Below are 17711 nucleotides of genomic sequence, written 5' to 3' on the forward strand. Positions count from 1 at the left end.
GGAGCCTGCTTCCTCCTCTCTCTCTGCCTGCCTCTCTGCCTACTTGTGATCTCTCTCTGTCAAATAAATAAATAAAATCTTTTAAAAAATATATATATATATAAATGTGTAACATATTGTTTAGTTTTACCTTAAAAAAAAAAAAAAAAGAAAACTCTGATAATGATTCCGGTAGCCTCCCATTGAGAACAGGAAAAAAAAAAAAAGCTGTCCAAAATATAATCGTTTAAAAATAATTCTGTTTTAGGGGCACCTGGCTGGCTCAGTCAGTGGAAGATGCCAGTCTTGATCATGAATGATCATGGAGTCATGAATTTGAGCCCCACCCTGGGTACAGAGATTACTTAAAAAACTTTAAAAGAAATGCTGTTTTGTGCCATCAGAGTGAAATATTCTGACGGGATAAAAGGAAACCCAGAGTCGGGCTCTCTGCTCAGCTGGGAGCCTGCTTCCTCCCTTCTCTCTCTCTCTGCCTGCCTCTCTGCTTACTTGTGATCTGTCAAATAAATAAATAAAATCTTTAAAAAAAACAAAAACAAAAAACAAAAAATGACAAAGAGAGGTGATGAAGTTTAAAATGGTTCTGACCGTTAAAATAATAGCATCTGGGGGCGTGTGGGTGGCTCAGTGGGTTAAAGCCTCTGCCTTTGGTTCAGGTCATGATCTCAGGGTCTTTGGATCCAGCCCTGCATCAGGCTCTCTGCTCAGCAGGGAAGCTGCTTCTCCCCTCCCCCCACCGCCTGCCTCTCTGCCTACTTGTGATTTCTGTCAAATAAATAAATAAAATCTTTAAAAAGAAAACAATAGCAACTGATAACATTTTTTAGGGAGTGGGAAACTTTCTACTTTTTGGAGCAGAGTTGGTCTTTATGTTAAAGTGGTCGTGTACCAACCCTCTTTAATAGTACTCATTGTTGTCCAGGTTGTGTGTTGTTTTGCTATCTTTACTTTCTATATATAAAGAACTAAAAATAAGGGAGAATAAAATAATAAATTGGTGGATATAATTTTTAAAAATAAAATTAAATTAACTTAGGCAAAATGAACATCTTTATGATGCTGTCTTCCAAGAACAGGCCTGTCTCGGTGGTTTGTGTCTACTTTTGTGTCTTTTGCGTTTTAAAGTTTTGTCCGCTCTAGGTCTTACATAGATCTTGTTGGATTTATCCCTAAGTATTTTGTCTTTACTGCCATTGTAAATGGGATTTTGCTCTTTGTATCTTCTGATCGTCGTTTATGGCAATGAGGGCTATTGATTGCAGCATGTTTTGTATCTTGTCACCTCTTGAAATTCTTACATTGTTAGAGGAGCTACATACGTTTTATGATCTTATGGAAATTATATCTCACGTCCTACTTCACTGAACACTATGTTACAGAGATCTGAGACACTACCCTTGTCTTCTCCTTTCCTCCAGATCTCTATTCCCTAGTACTCAGTCTGGGCCCAGTGCCAGGTCTTCGTTCCCTCTCCCTCTCTTCCACTCTGTGATTTCATCTGTTGCCATGGCTTTCCATCCAACCATATGCCAGTGACTCTAAATCCTGTTTCTGGTCTCAACCCTGCCCCCTGGAATTGCTTACCCACCTGCTTACATGGCTTCTCTACACAGCAGTCCAGTAAATATCTCAACAAGAACATGCTCACAGCCCAACTTTGGATTCTTCCTTTCAAACCTCTTCCCTTGCTCGCTACCCTGCCCATCCCCAAGAGAGCCTAAGTGCCACCAAGAAAAGCAAGGTGCTATCCCCACTCCTCTAAGTCACCCTGGACATCTTGTTAACTTAACAGCCACAGACTTTCCATGTCTCCTGCCCTCATCCATTTTAGGGCTCCACAACCAGGCACTCAGGTCACCCACTCTGTCCTCCTAATGCATTCTCTACCTTATAACGGCCAGAAATATCACTTTAGGTTGTGGATCAGATTACTATATTATTCATTTTGAGAGTAACATGTTTGTAATTTTTTTAACATATTGTTTATGCCCAACATGGGGCTTGAACTCACAATGCTGAGATCAAGAGTCACGTGATCCATGGATGGAGCCCCCGATGTCTGTAATCTGATTATTTATTTCATTTTTTTTTAAAAGATTCATTTATTTGAGAGAGAGAAGGTGCATGGGAGGGGCAGAGGGAGAGATAATCTCAAGCTCTGTGCTGAGTGTGGAGCGCAACGTGGGGCTTGATCTCAGGACCCCAAGATGATGACCTGAGCCAAAACTGAGAGTCCACGCTTAACTGGCTGAGCCCCCCAGGCACCCTTCATGTCCATAATTTTAAAATTCCCTCAAGGATTCCTCAGCATCCTACAGCCTGGTAGCTAGTCTCCACACCTGCCAGGTGGGAGCCTCCTACCGGTCTCGCAACCAAGGCACGTTATAGTGCAACGAAACAAGTGCCAACCTTACAACAGGAGAGCACATCAAGTCTGCACGTGCTGTATTCCTTCCGGCCACACACAACGGCTCTGGAATTCGTTACTGTGATGGAGTTCATGCTTTCGGAAGCAACGTGTGCTGAGGCCGACTTCCCTACTCTCTGAACAACCACAGCAAACCAAAGCAGTGAGGGTGTGAATATGAGGGAGGTGGGGCAGCACGGATACCGGTTGTGCTTTCTGCTCAGTTTTGCCGTGAAACTCAAAGCTGCTCTAAAAAATCCGTTTACCAAGTAAAGAAAGGTCAAATCCGAAATGATCCTGCTCCGGGCTTATAGCTGAAATAAGTAACCATCGGGAAACATGACGATGGTGCCGTCTCCCGACGTTGCCGCAGAAATTCCAACCACACACATCCAGCCCAACTCCTGCCAAACGCTCTTGGGCGCCCCCTACGGGTCTCTGGTTTCAAGTCAGTAAAACTGCTTTCCTAATTTACAATTTTCCTAACAGCAAAAATGACAGGGATACTGTTTTCTCCACTTGTCATGCTTCCTACAAACTCCATCTCCCTTGGATGCTGAGATGGATCTGATCCTGTCCACTAAGGTTACCGCGGCCTCCAGCTCAGCAGGGCTCCGGCACAGACACACCATGGCGGCAGGGTACCAGGCTCAGAACAAGTTTGAGAACCCCTGCTTTAGCCAAACCGTGCAAGGGTCACCGCCCTCCATGAGACAGGGGTATATATGACAGTGGGAAGATGGGCGGGAGGGCACATGCCCCAACAGACCAGAGTCTGCCTGTGGTCAGGGCTCTGTAGCTGGCATTGTGGGACAGCAGCTTGAGGACCCACCTGTGGTGGGAGACGAATGACATGAACACTCAGCCAAATGACAGCCATGATCTCACATCTGGGAAGCACGTATGCAGCAACAGCTGCTCGCTCTATACAGAGGGCCTGACTTTTTCCCTGGCATCCCATAAGCTTCCCGAGTGCTATGGAAACAGCGGCCCTTCTCAATGCTCTCCTTCTCCAGGGCGTGTTCACAGGAAAGCAGGAAGGGAGACACTGGCCCACAAATACTCTTAGTGCACTTTCTTCTTAAGATTGAGCCAAAGCGAAGCTATTTACACAAGTAGCTTTATTTCAGTTCAGAATGATAATTTTACAGAATGTAAAATTAACCAACTGCTCTGCCTGTTGGCATGTTTTTGTTGTTGTTTTACTAAAGACCATTTCAAAAGGTTGCTTTTGTAGTATTTATTTCAAGAAAATCTTAGCTGGTAGTGCATTCAAAAGAGAAGATCTCATCACCTAGAACAGGGTTGTGCATAAACTCTGCAACTGTGGATTTGGGCAGAGCTCCCCCTAATGTCCTAGAGAGGCAGACACACTCAAGACAAAAACATTAGAAACCAACAGCAAACCACCTCTTGCCTCAGCCGGATACTCTCCTCCACCCTGCACTTTCTACACTCTCTACCGTGATCAGAAGTCTACATCATTTCAGGAAAATACAGAAAAGCAAATCAACACCTCCCTGCGGAAAGTTTTTGGCAGACCAAATAGAGAAGTCGGACCGGTTTCCCTCAGCATGTTCCCCAGAACACACCACCACTGCCTCCAGACATCTGCCACACTGGATGAATGCCGGAGACCCGGACTCTCAGACCGGAAGCTTGGAGAACCAAGGCCAGTTCAGCCAACTGACCAGTTTCAAGCCTATGTTTTGAGTTTGGTCTTAGGCTTATTGCAAAGAATGAATACGGGAGAGTAATTAAAAATACATTTAAAATAACCCCAATCCCTCCCATCATGGATGACTTACAAACGCTGACATGGGGCTGACAGCTCTTGTATCCACTCTCCCTGTGACACTGCACCTGACTTCCCCAAAGCAACCAACATTCCCATCAGCCCTCACCACCATCCAGATGGACGGCCTCTGGTGATGCCTTGTGAACGTCTGATGTTGCAGCTCGCACGCTGCTGGGCAGGCAGTGGCCAGTCCCTCCAGGCTGCAGACTAGAGGCCAGACACCAAAACGACGGGCAGCCTGGCTCTGGGCCTCGCCCAGGAAGAGCTGGTTGGTGCCAGCCCAAGGCCAACTCAGGGGAAAGCAGGAAGGCAACCCAGGCAGGGAGCATTACCTCCCATGGTGCTTGTCACCTGCTGATTGGGTCCAGGTGCCAAGATAGACTCGGGACACCCACTTTGTGTCTGTCCCAGCCAGCAAGAAGACACCCAGCTTATACATCCACAATCACTCCCATCAGCCACAAATCCAAATTCCCTAGGACAAGGTAGGCAAGACACCCTCAAAAGGTTGGCTTTTATGCCCACTTGTCTAGGAGAGGAGGGGGTGGTGGGTTCACGGGCTGGGAAGAGGACCCAGGACAGAGAGTGACACTGGAGGCCCACGCCTCTCAGCAAAGCTTCAGGTTTCCGTCTGAGACATCCAACCTGAGCTTCCAAGGACCCTCTGCCCTGGAGATGTTCGATGGCAGGGAACACACAGGATGCCGTGGCACCTATTAATAGAACACCACTCATGCCCAATCACCCCTGTGGCTGTCTGCAGGTCAACTACAGCCAACAGGTTCCAGCTTGCTCTAGGTCCTCCTCAAGTGGCTGAGCAAATGCAATCCCGTCCTGCTTGGGAAGCTCCTCCTACCGCCTGGTGCTTCTCAAACATTGCCACAGAAGCACCGCAACAGATAAGGAACATGAGTCCCTTCCTACCTTGCAGAGATGAACACAGAGCACAAAACTGCTTACATTTTTCTCAAAAATGCATACAAACTTCTAACACTAAAAAAATATAACATGCTGGAGGGCACCTGGGTGGTTCAGTTGGTTAAGTGTCTGCCTTCCGCTCAGGTCATGATCCCAGGGTCCTGGGATCAAGCCCTGCACTGGGCTCCCTGCTCAGCAGAGAATCAGGCTGCTTCTCCCTCTGCTGCTCTTCATGCTTGTGCTCACTCTTTGTCTCTCAAGCGAAACAAAAAAAACCCCGAAACTGTTTAAAAACAAAAAAGAAAGAAAGAAATAGGAGGCACCTGGGTGGCACAGTGGGTTAAGCCTCTGCCTTCAGCTCAGGTCATGATCTCAGGGTCCTGGTATCGAGCCCCGAATCGGGCTCTCTGCTCTGCAGGGAGCCTGCTTCCCTCTCTGCCTTGCTGCCTACTTGTGATCTCTCTGTCAAATAAATAAATAAAATCTTTAAAAAAAAGAAAAAGAAATATAATGCCAACCACCTACCTGTTTCTAAAGTTTCTAGTAGCCACAGTTAAAACAAGAACAAGTAAGATTAACTTTATTGCTTTATTTAATCCATCATACCCAAAATATTAGCATTTCAACATGTAAATAACTTCAACAATCACATACTTTTTTGGTATTGTCTTCAAAGCTCAGTGTTTTTGATTCTCAATTTGGGTATTGTGTTTTCATGAGAAAGGGTTGACCTGTATTTAAAATTTATAGATGAAAGAAGACTCACGTACCATAGTTAACATACTGAAGAGTTTTCTAAAAAGCACAAGTTAATTTGCCTTTAAGTTAAATGCAACTAAAAATTCAACCCCAGTTGGGCCAAATGCATTTCCCATGCTCCATAAACTCTGGCTAGTGACCATGTACTGGACAGCACAGGTACAGAGAAGTTTCTTGGCCAAGTGGGGTCCCCAGACCGGTAGCATCAGCTGGGAACTTGCTAGAAGTGCAAATTTTCAAGGCCCACTAGCCCCACAGAACCAGAAGACTCTGGGAGTGGGGCCTAGCACCCTTCGGAGGAGCCTTCCACACAATTATGAGCCTGGGAAGTGTGAGAACCACTGGTCCAGAACACGTACCACCAACTAAGCCCACAGAAATAGTTTTGATCACCTATTTTTGGAATGGAAACTGAACAGAAGCCTCTCCCTGCTTTGCATTTTGAGGCTCTGAAAGCAGAAGTCATCGCCTGGACAAGAGCAAAGGGAGGTCTGGATGTTTAGGTGGATGACCAGTGGGTTAAGATCAGAACCCAACTCAAATGACATCTTGCTTCAGTTTCCCAGTGCCCAGGGTCACAGGACATGGGGATCCTTCATGGACTGAGGCTGTCAGTTTAAGCCCAGCACTTGAGTCTGTATGGCCACAGAGCTGTTTGCTCAGTGGAATAGGGACTGTGTGTTGGGGCCACCTCTGAACAAGGACCTTAACACAGTAGGCCCACAGCCTCTCCCACCTTTCCTGGGCTCAGGTACCTCAGCCACAAGATGAAGACAGAATAAATCAGCTGTGTGGTTGTGTAAGTGACAGAGGCTTCCAGAACGCTGGGTTGTTCTTGAGGGACTCAGGCCAGGGCAGAGCCGCCCTCTGAAGGATCAGAGTGTGCCAGATCAACCTTTATGTCACTTTATTTGGAGGAAGCAGGTTGATGGAGTAGCTTAGCCTAACTTAGAATATCAAAATCCTTCTGTTTATTCTGCCAAAACATGTACATTTTACTGGGAAAGTTTTAATGGCATTCCATACTGCCTGCGAGGAGAAGTACAGAGCCACTACAGCCTCAACACGACCTACCCTGCTACAGTGATCCACACAAGCCACCATGCCACTGTGGGCTGACATAGTCCCATCACCTCTTTACTTTCCACCTGAAAGAGAACAGAAGAACAGCTTATTTTTTTAGGTTTGTCTTGATTAACCAGGAGCAACTAATCACACAAAAGCACTAGGCTAAATAAGGTATTTCGGCAACCAGCCGTAGACCTGTTACTGCTTCATACGGTCTGTGCTGGAATGAACTGCGCTGGGAACTCAGGGCCTGAGGAAACTCCTATCCAGATCTCTCAGCCTTCCTTACACTGAGCCGATGGACGAGCACATCATTTTAATCATCTGAGCCACCCAGGCACCAAGAGCACATCATTTTAACCAGTCAGTTATTAACAGTACTGCAACGACTCTGCAGTGCTGGTCACTCAGACAAGAACCAGGCCCCTGGTACAAAGCACCTGCCCTTGTGCATGCCGTCCAGACCCATACCTGAGTCGCCGAGCCAGCCAACTGGTGGACAGTGTGTTTAACGCTCCCGACGGCTTGGATTCAGAGGCTCGGGCAGCTGTGCACCTATACAGAAAGGTCAGACCAACAGTCATCGACCCCTTCATCACTCACCTGGAGAGCTGCGTGCGGGGCGACCTGAGAACTACCAGGAATGAAAAGGTAAACTTTAGCATTCCACGGCCAGTTCAGGAAAACGTTTTCACTGACTTGAGAAAAGATGCTGTTATACCACTCGTGAACGGGTTGAATTACGTCCCCAGCAAAGTGATAGCCTCACAGTCTTAAATACTCAAGACCTCAGAATGTGACATTTAGAAGTAAGGTCATGACAGGTGTAATTAGCTGAAATGTGCTCAGATTGGAGAAGGGCGAAACCCTAATCCAGTATGACCATGTCCTCATAAAATGGGGACATATGGACATAGACACACAAGGAAAACTTAAGTGATGGACCCACAGATTGGGGGAGAGATGCCCACAGCCAAAGTATGCCAAGGGCTGCCAGCAAAGCACTTGTAGCTTGGGCGCAGCCTGGAACCGGCTTACCCTAGAGCCTCCGGGAGGAGCCCGCCCCACCACATGTCCATCTCAGACTTGTGCCTCCAGAGCAGGGAGACTGAACTGCTGATGAAGGCGCCCAGGCCATGGTGCTTTGTTTTGGCAGCCACAGGAAAAAACACAACTAAAATCCAACTTTAATTTAAAATCCAATTTTAATTTAGATTATATTCATCCAAACTCCTACAACAAATATTCCACCTCAACAACTTAGTTCGGTAAATGCTCAGAGTTGCCCTATCCCCACCATGGGGGTCAGGGCGGTCCCATGGGTGTCCCTGTACATGAGCCAGCACGTCACAGGCAGCTTCGCTTCTCACCCAGCTGTGCCGATGGGGCGGCCCCCGTGCTTGCAGCTGTGATCCAGAGGGTGTCTATGCTGAATACAGAAACTCCCATGGCACTGGTCACAAGACACCCGCATCATCTCTTTCTTCCTGCACCCTTCTTTTGAGCACCGGAACGTAAAAATCTGAGAAAGCAAGAATTGCTTCAGTAAGCAATTATTTAACAAGCCCCAATAAGACTACCAACATTTAAAGGAGAACTGGTTCTTAGCTACAAGGAATGAAGATGTCAAGCTTTCATTCAAACATCTGCCAAGCACATAGGTGAGTACCAAGGAGACGGCAAAGTTTTAACAAACACAAAAGCAGTATCTTAAGTTGGGGATTCCTGTGGGAGGTGTTCTCAGGCCAAACAAAACAAAACAAAACAAAACAAAACACCACACACACAAAAAAAACCCTCCACAGGAGTGGGGACCAAGGACACAAAGAGAAGGTGGCTAAGACTGTGGAATCATGCCAGTTATATAGAAGGCAGCTGGTTCCAGGGGCTGTGGAGACATTCCATGGAGCTGAAGAATCTGTAGTCTCTATACCTGTTATGTTTAGGGGTTCGGGGTTTTTTTGCAGGGGGCAATAGGGATGGGGTGAAGGAGTGATATAAACTCCCAGGCACAGCCGACTCTGTAGAGCAAGGATGCTGGCAAAAGGTATCCATCTAGAAGCCCAAGGGCAGCTCTCCAGCAAAGATGGGTAGGCACAGGCTGCCTCGAGTGACTGGAGCATGTGCATGCAGGTGTGGGGACAGGGGATGGACTTGGGTCCCGAATCTGGGGTGGGCCAAGAACAAGGAAGACCCTGTCAACTGACCCTGTCAGTTCAGGAGGAAAGCATGCCAAGTGCAGCTTAAGTGGTCTATATAAGTGGTCTTATATAGAGGCAGGCAGGTTTTAGAAGTTCCAGAATGACTGGAGGGTAAAGCCCTAAGGACTCACAGCGAGAATGGGGTTATGGAGGGGGACTGGGGTTGGCTGGTGAATAAAAGGTTTTGGGTGCTAGGCTAAGGCATACAGAGCGTATTCTGTCATGTTGGAGGTTGAAAACAGCAAGCAGGGGTTAACAAAACTTCTGCTTATTACATTAAATAATGTAACATAACCAGGTAGTTCATAACTATAAACCAGGATTCATGACTGGAAATTGAGATTTAAGCCTGACAAATGCCCATTTCCTGAAGTCTCAAGCTCCTTGAAAGCCCATATGCTATTTTGGAGAGCAATAAGAAAGAAGGAGCAGGGCATCTCAGAAAAACAACCTGAGTAACCTGGTAGGGCCTTTGGGAAGGGCAAGCCGTAGAGCTGGATGAGACCAAACCCCAGGAAGGACTGAGCATCTGAGAATCTGCAGTCTGAGGGGAGAGGGCACACATTACGTGCTGTCAACCAAGGGCAAGTTCAGTTTGAGGGTCCTTGGACTTCTGGTTAAGAAAGGAGAACTGAACACGTAAACTGGCTCTGACTCCTGAAATACAATGAAAATGACAAGAAGCAGATTTTCTGAAAAGGGATAAACCCACAAGGACCAAGATAAGGAGGGAAAAAAAAACAGTTACAAGATTTTAGGGGAAAAAAGCACTCAAGTAATAATGAACCTGGCAGATACAAGAAAGCCAAACTGTAAGCTGGTGGGGAAGGTCAAGAAACACCCCTATTCATAAACAAAACTCCCAATATCTCTGAAACTGGCTGTAGCAGCTGCTCAGGGTGCCATGGGACCACCACAGGAGTGGCAGCGTGTATACCAGACCCGCAGTGCTGCACCTGAGCCCAGCAGCAGATGCACGCTTGGCTGAGGGTCCGAGAGAGGCTGCTGGCCTGGGAGGGTCATCAATGGGCAGGGGAAGCACGAGAAACACGGGATGAGCACTCAGAAGGCAGTAAGGACTTCACGTTCCCTGCGGAGGAGATGCGAGAGCTCTCTCCACCTAGCTCCACAATTCCGGAAGCCACAGCATGCTCTCCGGGCAGGGAACAGAATGCCTTCTGAGGGGAATCCGATTAGCCCAAGAGAAAGACCTGAAATCACAGAGCACAGAAGGTGGACCAGGCAGATGACCCACAGCAAAGGCGAGAGTCCAAGCTGCCGCCACCGTGCGAGTGAGCACTCGGCTTCAGCCTAGCTCGTGAGGAGCACATTCCCTGGGACGCACAAGAAACAACCCGGACGCAGAATTCACAGGGAAAGGAAACTTACAGAGGAAATAAGGAGACCTATCCAAGAGGCCCAGCACCCAAGGGACAGGAGTCTAGAGGAAATCAAAGAATCTAAGATGGCATTCCAGATGGAAACACTGGAGCTTCCACTTTGGAAGGGTCCACTGTCTACAGAGCACGACAGATGAGAATGCATCCACACAAGGAACAGTCAGGGTGAAGTTTCCGAACTCGAGGATGGGGCAAAGGAGAGGAGGGATGGGGTGGGGAGAGAGCCTCCAAGCTGCCAGACAGAAAACTGGTCCCACAAAGGCCCAATGGAAAACAGCTGGGAAATTCCCAGCAAGAAAACAAACCAGCGCCCACAAATATATTCAAACAAAGATTCTAAAGCTAGGCTGCTACCCCTAGGCAGCTGAGCAAGGAAGAACAGAGAACAAAGACCCTGCAACATACACAACCTCCCATTTATCTTCCATGGTCCTTTGCACGTGGAACATATGCCTCTCCCCAAATAAGGTGAAAACTAAGAAAGAAGAACACAAGACAGGAGGTTAGAGAGCCCTCGTAAGGGAGATAGATGCAGGCAACTAGGATCTAGCATAAGAGAAATGAAGAGGGAATCTCTCACCTATGGAGAACTGGGACACTGGTCCAGGAGCACACACCATGTCTGCTGGGAGGGCAGGGGTGGCAAGAGACCTGACCACATGGGAACAGGGGGAGGGAACTCCATGCTCAGCCCACACTGTGGTCAACACGCAATGCCCAAAACTATAGGGAACAAGACAAACTTAAAAGAAAACAAGACACACACTTGGAGAAAAAGGAAGTACCCCAAACAAACAAGATGAGCAAAAAGAATCTGCTTCCTGTCCTTTTCATTGTATTTCAGGAGGAGTCGGAGCCAACAAACAAGTTGAAAGCACCTGCTGTGGAGAATAGCGCCTACTGTGTTTCCTAACATGATTTACTCCAAATGAACAAACGGAGAGTTTTCACAAAGATGCTAACACTACAAAAGCAAGAACACTGAATGTTCAAATTCTATGTATCCTTTTACGTTTTCCTAGACGAGCTTAGGGAAAGTACACATTAACAGAATGATTCTAGAAACACCCTAACGCTCCATCTTGAGAGAAAAAGGTAAGAATCCTATGAGGAAACAAATCCCAAAGTAGATTCTGATATTCAGAGCATGTTCATATAACCATAAGAACCCAAGCCATGACAACACGGGAAACACTGACACGTCACGAAGATTTTATTTTGTACACAAATGACGAGTACTACAGATCACAGTTAGATAATCGACCTTCCCCCGCTAGGGAAAACCAACAGTCACAAAATTCGTCCTTACCTTCTCTTTCTTCCCAGGATGACAATTACAGTCTCGATCAATGTGCTCACCAACCACCACATCTGGTATCTCTCCCTTTTTTACTGGGACTGGTTTGTTACAAAGTGGGCACACTGGGACCTGAACATCCTAAAAATAATGATATAAGATATATTCCAGATTCAGACAATCAAAACTCACAAAAGAAAAAGGTACAACAGCATAGCGCATTGAAAATCACATGGGGTACACACACTGATCTTTCGACTACTCATTAGAAGGGGATACAGTTAACACAAAGGATTTACAGTAAGGCAACCCTAAAGATTCAGGGCAGAGCTGCCAAAGGTGGAATCCAGTGGAATTTAAACATGACAGACTATTACCTAACTGTGGAAATGACCCTGAAACAATTAGTAAAAGACAGCCAAGGAGAGAAGCTGGTGAAACTGATCTGGTCTCAGGGCAGCCTGGCTCTGTCCAGCATCATCTCAGTGAGTGGTGAAGCAGCCCAAAGCCCTCAGAATGGAGAAAAAGAAGAAAACACTAGCCATAAAGACCCTCTGGTTGCCTTCAATTGCCAACAGCCTATCTAATCCTTTTGCGGCTCTCACACACAGGGAGACTCACTCACCTGACCAGGGAGCACACAGCTAGGCTGAGCTCTCAGGTACATAATGACCACCCAAGCCCAAGACTGTGCAGCTCTGGAGGGAAGAACAAGGCACCCAATGGCTACATGCCCAGCAGTTAGAGCCAAGGCAGGAGCTAAAGAAACTTAGCTCAGCAAGAAAACAGAGGTGACAACTGACATCCAAACAGATAATCACAGAATTAATAGGACCTACTGTCTGTAGGGGCTGAGCTGAAGGGTCACCCAGAAGTCAGATGACAAGTCTGCCAAATTGAGAAATAAAGCATTACTAATGATCTCTAACCAGACTCTCCCTTTCTAGAGACATGAGGAGGTCACAGCCAACAAATAAACTGGGTCGTGTGGCCTAGTCATCGGGGCCTGGTAAATATGAGTCACCCTCCCCCACACCCTCATGATGACCTAGAAAATGCTGGAGGGTCAGACCTTGGCCAACACTAATGAAAGCACATAATAATGCTAAGTCATTCGTGTTTCTAAGTGCCATTAGGGAAGCAGCAGTACAGACCCAAAGAAGTCACTAAAATAACCTCTGAACCACCAGAAACAAAATGAATATAGGCTGGGGGCCACATGCAAAGTCAGTAACAGAGGTATTACACCTCTGGACTCACACAAGTTGATTTTCTTAGAGTCCTGTTCATCTTCCTGTTTCTACCAGGTACTATTTGCCACTAAAAAGATTCCCAAGATGGGGCGCCTGGGTGGCTTAGTGGGTTAAAGCCTCTGCCTTCGGCTCAGGTCATGATCTCAGGATCCTGGGATTGAGCCCCACATGGCGGGGGGCTCTGCTCAGCGGGGAGCCTGCTTCCTCCTCTCTCTCTGCCTGCCTCTCTGCCTACTTGTGATCTCTGTCTGTCAAATAAATAAATACAATTAAAAAAAAAAAAAGATTCACAAGACTGTAAAGTTACCCAGATAAGCATTTTTTTAAAAAGGATTCTTTTTTACTTTTTTTAAGATTTTATTTATTTATTTGACAGAGATCACAAGTATGCTGAGAGGCAGGCAGAGAGAAAGAGGGAGAAGCAGGCTCCCTGCTGAGCAGAGAACCCGAAGCAGGGCTCGATCCTAGGACCCCGGGATCATGACCCGAACTGAAGGCAGAGGCTTTAGCCCACTGAGCCACCCAGGCGCCCCCCAGATAAGCATTTTTTAAAAAAAGATCTTATTTATTTGGCAGACAGAGATCACAAGGAGGCAGAGAGATAGGCGGAGGTGGGGGTGGGGCAGGGGGGGAAGGCAGGCTCCCTGCTAAGCAGATAGCCCGATGCAGGACTCAATCCCAGGACCCCGGGACCATGACCTGAGCTGAAGGCAGAGGCTTTACCACTGAGCCACCCAGGCACCCCCAGATAAGCATTTTTAATACCTCCCAGGTTAGATACCTTGTCAAGTATTTCTTGTACTTCACAAAGATACTCCTGTTTTTTTCTCAGCATAATGAATCAAAGGAACAGAATATTTTAACATGCAAAGCAAGCTTTGAAGGTTTAGGTACAATCTGACTTCAAGAGCCCCTAAAAATGAAACCTGTTGCTTTAGAGGTGTGCCATCTAGAACTCCCCATGATGGTAGAAACGCGCCACATCTGCACTGTCCAACACAGTAGTCACTGGCCACGTACGATTGCTGAACAACTGAAATGTAGCTAATGTGACTGAGAAACTAGATTTTAAATCTCACTTCATTTGAATGAAATTATTAGCTATATGTGGCTAATGTCTACTACTTGGACAGCACAGCTTTAGACAATGAAAAACAAGACTCCTTGGAATAAAGTATGATAAATTACCTTTGTGAATGCAAAGGGACATTTATGTGCAGCACAAGTAAAATGGGCTTTACAGAAATCTTGTTTACATGCATCACATTTTAAGGGAAGAAAATCTAAAACAAAAAAACAATACCATTTTAAAAATTAGGACAAAAGAATTCTAGAGCACATTAAACAGGTATTTACCTACACTGATTTCTTTACACCTACCAAATATATCCTTGAGGAGAAAAACACATGAGAAAAACTTCAGGGACCATAAATTTCACAATGCCAGCAAAACTGAAGAACTTATAAAGCTATCTTTTCTTTTAAATTTAATTTCTTTTTTTTAGAGAGAGGCCGCAGGGGGTAGGGGGAGGGCACAGGGGGAGGGCACAGAGAGAAACTTAAGAAGACTCCCCACTGAGCTCAGGAGCCCAACTCCAGGCTCCTTCTCACCAGCCTGGGCCAAAAACTAAGAGTTGGATGCTTTACTGACTGAGCCACCCAGGTGCCCCTATAAAGCTACCTTTTCAAAAAAGACCCATCCCATGTAATATCACAAATATATAATCAGCACACTTGTATCCACTTGGCCCTGGCCATGGTACCTGGCCTTCAGCAGACGCTGAGTAACAGTGCTGAATAGAACCCGAACCTCAGGCCTCTCAATATTGAAAAGCCACCAGAGCCAAGACCCAGAGAATAGCTAATTAATAAAACAGTCTGTTCTTCCCGACTAAACAGCCAACAAAACACACATTGCCTATCAACATTCTCTTAATAGTGCTTACCTAGCTGTTTGCAAGTTTTTTCTGAACAATGCTTCCCCAAATCAGGGAACTCCATTATTTGGAAGTGTCCAAACACAGATGACAGAGAGATGGATCACCTACAAGAATTAAAACAGGTAAGGAAAGATGGCCATCATTTCAGTCCCCAGAGTTCATAACTTAGGGCTAAGAAAATAAACATGCTCTGTGGGAAGCATTCAATGCCCGAGTCATCCTTGGCCCCCGCAGGGCTGTAAAGCATCACAAATTCTTGCTGCTTTTCAGCCAAGAGAAAAAGAAGTTTGAGTACAAGTATGCTGATACTTCAGAATCCACCCTATTAGGACAGCCACTGATTCTTGGGTCTTTTAATCTCCTACTTGAAGAATCTCACCCGGAATTCAGGATTCCTTTAAACCGTTCTGACTCACGCTGACAGGGGTTTTCCATATTCAACTTACACAGACGCCGGCCAAAAGTTGGGCCACAGTTTAATGGAGTGAGTATACTTGTTGACACACACAAAACCGTTGCCAGGCGCCAAATCACGGGAATTAGAAGAGCTTCAGCTCTGTCCCTGCTGTTCTCTACTCCCTCATGCATTGAGGTTTACTCAGAACTTGCTCCCCAAGGACAACCCAGAGTTGATGAGGGAGAAGAGCAAGCGCTTAACTCACATGGAAACCAGTGGACGAAGGGTGAAGCTACTGCGCTCCAGAGGGAACTGGAGTCCGTTAACAGGCCTCATGAGATCCCTTCCAGGACCTAACACCCACAAGCCTCTCAAGAACCCCTCCCAGAAGTCAGGTCCGGAGGAACCACTCCGGGCAGCGTACGCCGTGGTTGTCCCCAGCTCCCCCTCCCCCGCCAGAAGTCAGGTCCGGAGGGTCCACTCCGGGGAGGGTCCGCCGTGCTGTCCCCAGTCTCCCCACCCCCCCGTTCCTCCCCTCGGATCGTGGTTCAGAGTCACTCCTCCGAAGGAGCCTTTGCCCCGACCATCACGGCTTCTCCACACCCTCAGAGAACGCTGTGACTCCCGTCCCAGCACCCACCCACTCCGGTCCCGAGCGCGCACGACGTCTCCACTGCCCGCGCCCCGGAGCCCAGGCCAGCGGCAGGTGAGCGCGTCGCTGTCTCATCCGGCCCAGCCCCCGGCTGTCGGCTCGTTCGGCTGGCACCTGGAGCCCTCCCAGCCGTGCGACCCGGGGCTCCGCGCCCGTCCCCAGACCTGGCTCTAGTCGGGCGTCCGGGTGGCTGCGGAGGCGAGCAGGAGGCGGCGGAGACGGGAAGATGGATGTCCCTTCCAGCGGCCAGCCGCAGGGGACGAGTCCAAAAAGCCGGGGAAAATGGGATCCGACGAGCGGCGCCCCGCCGTCCAAGCCCGCGGGAGTGCGAAGCATCGCATACCGCCAAAGCTCCGGCCATTTATTCGCTTCCTGTGGCTGAGAGAAACGCCGAGGCCCATACCTGTCCGGCGCGCTCCGATAACGTCACCACCCGGCCGGCCAATCCCGCCCCGCGTAGGTTCGGCGTTCCCGGCGCGCCCAGATTACGTCACGGACCGGCCGGCCAATCCCGACCTCCCGCGGCTCCGTGGACCCGCCACTCCTCACACCACCGCCTCCCTTCTCCGAGCCGCTGAGTCACGGTGAGGTGGCTCCGCGCAGGCGCTCCTGGCCGACTGCGCGGCGCGGGAAAGCTGAGTCACGGCGGCGAAGCTGAGGCCCCCGGCAGACGTTCGGAGGGGTCGGCCGTACGGGGAGCAGCGCGCAGAGGAAGCCAGAGCCCGCGCCTCAGAGGGGACACCGCGAGGTACGCAGCCGGCACTGCCGAGCGGCGCCCCGAGTTGGGTAGGGGCCTTGACCCTGGGAAAGCTCTTGACGGAGCGCTTCCCTGTTCTTGCCTAGTGGGCTACCCGGGGGCTACCGCGGTCCCTTCACGGGTTTCTTCACCGCGGTTTCCTCATCGCGGTCCCTTCACTGGATGCTCTCACTGCGGTCGCCTCAGCGGGTCTTCTCACCGCGGCGAGGCGGGTCCCCTCACTGTGGTCCCCTCAGCGGGTCCTCACTGCGGTCCTCTCACCGCGGTCTCCTCACCGGGTTCTCTAATGCGGTCCCCTTAGCGGGTCTTCTCACCGCGGTGCCCTCACGGGTCCTCTCACCGCCGTCCCCTCACCGGGTTCTCTCACTGCGGTCCCCTTAGCGGGTCTTCTCACCGCGGTGCCCTCACGGGTCCTCTCACCGCCGTCCCCTCACCGCGTCTTCTCACCTCGGTCCCCTCAGTGGGTCCCTTCACAGATGTCCCCTTAGCAGGTCCCGTCAGTAGGACCCTCCCCGCATCACCTCACTGGTTCCGCTTCCCACGTCCCCTCACGGTGTTCTCTCTTCGCATCCCCTTCCCACCACCCCTCCCCGCATCCCCTCATCGGCCCTTCATCGGCCCCCCTCACCATTTCCCTCCACTGGGCACCCCCCCTCCCGCATCCTTTCACTGGGTGCCCTCCCTGCCTCTCCTCACTGTGTCCCCTTTCTGCATATCTTCACTGGGACCCACCGCAGTCCTCTCATGGGATCACTTTACCATATCTTCTTACCGGTTCCATTGCGCCCTTCTGCCCACCCCCGCCGAATGTACGTGGTGGGTTTTCTGTCTCCCAGCGGGTTACTGTGTAAAGTCTCAGCAAAC

General features: G+C 48.7%; 1 protein-coding gene across 6 annotated transcripts; it reads right to left on the bottom strand.

Moving 5' to 3' along the window:
• Positions 1–5692: 5692 nt before the first annotated feature.
• ZFAND2A (zinc finger AN1-type containing 2A) lies at positions 5693–16506 on the bottom strand. Of its 6 annotated transcripts, none has more exons than XM_044232949.1 (7): positions 16494–16506; positions 15048–15145; positions 14290–14384; positions 11861–11989; positions 8321–8472; positions 7422–7505; positions 5693–7030 (listed from the first exon to the last, which is right to left on the bottom strand). In XM_044232949.1, the coding sequence occupies exons 2-7, from the start codon at positions 15100–15102 to the stop codon at positions 7012–7014; spliced, it is 534 nt and encodes a 177-aa protein (XP_044088884.1). In that variant the 5' UTR covers positions 15103–15145; positions 16494–16506; the 3' UTR covers positions 5693–7011. The 6 variants fall into 6 exon arrangements, with proteins under 6 accessions (XP_044088884.1, XP_044088882.1, XP_044088885.1 ...); XM_044232947.1 differs by lacking the exon at positions 16494–16506 and adding an exon at positions 16255–16487; XM_044232950.1 differs by lacking the exon at positions 16494–16506 and adding an exon at positions 16079–16099.
• Positions 16507–17711: the final 1205 nt, after the last annotated feature.

The sequence above is a fragment of the Neovison vison genome, chromosome 14 (genome assembly GCF_020171115.1).
Source record: "Neovison vison isolate M4711 chromosome 14, ASM_NN_V1, whole genome shotgun sequence".
Taxonomy (NCBI): domain Eukaryota; kingdom Metazoa; phylum Chordata; class Mammalia; order Carnivora; family Mustelidae; genus Neogale; species Neogale vison.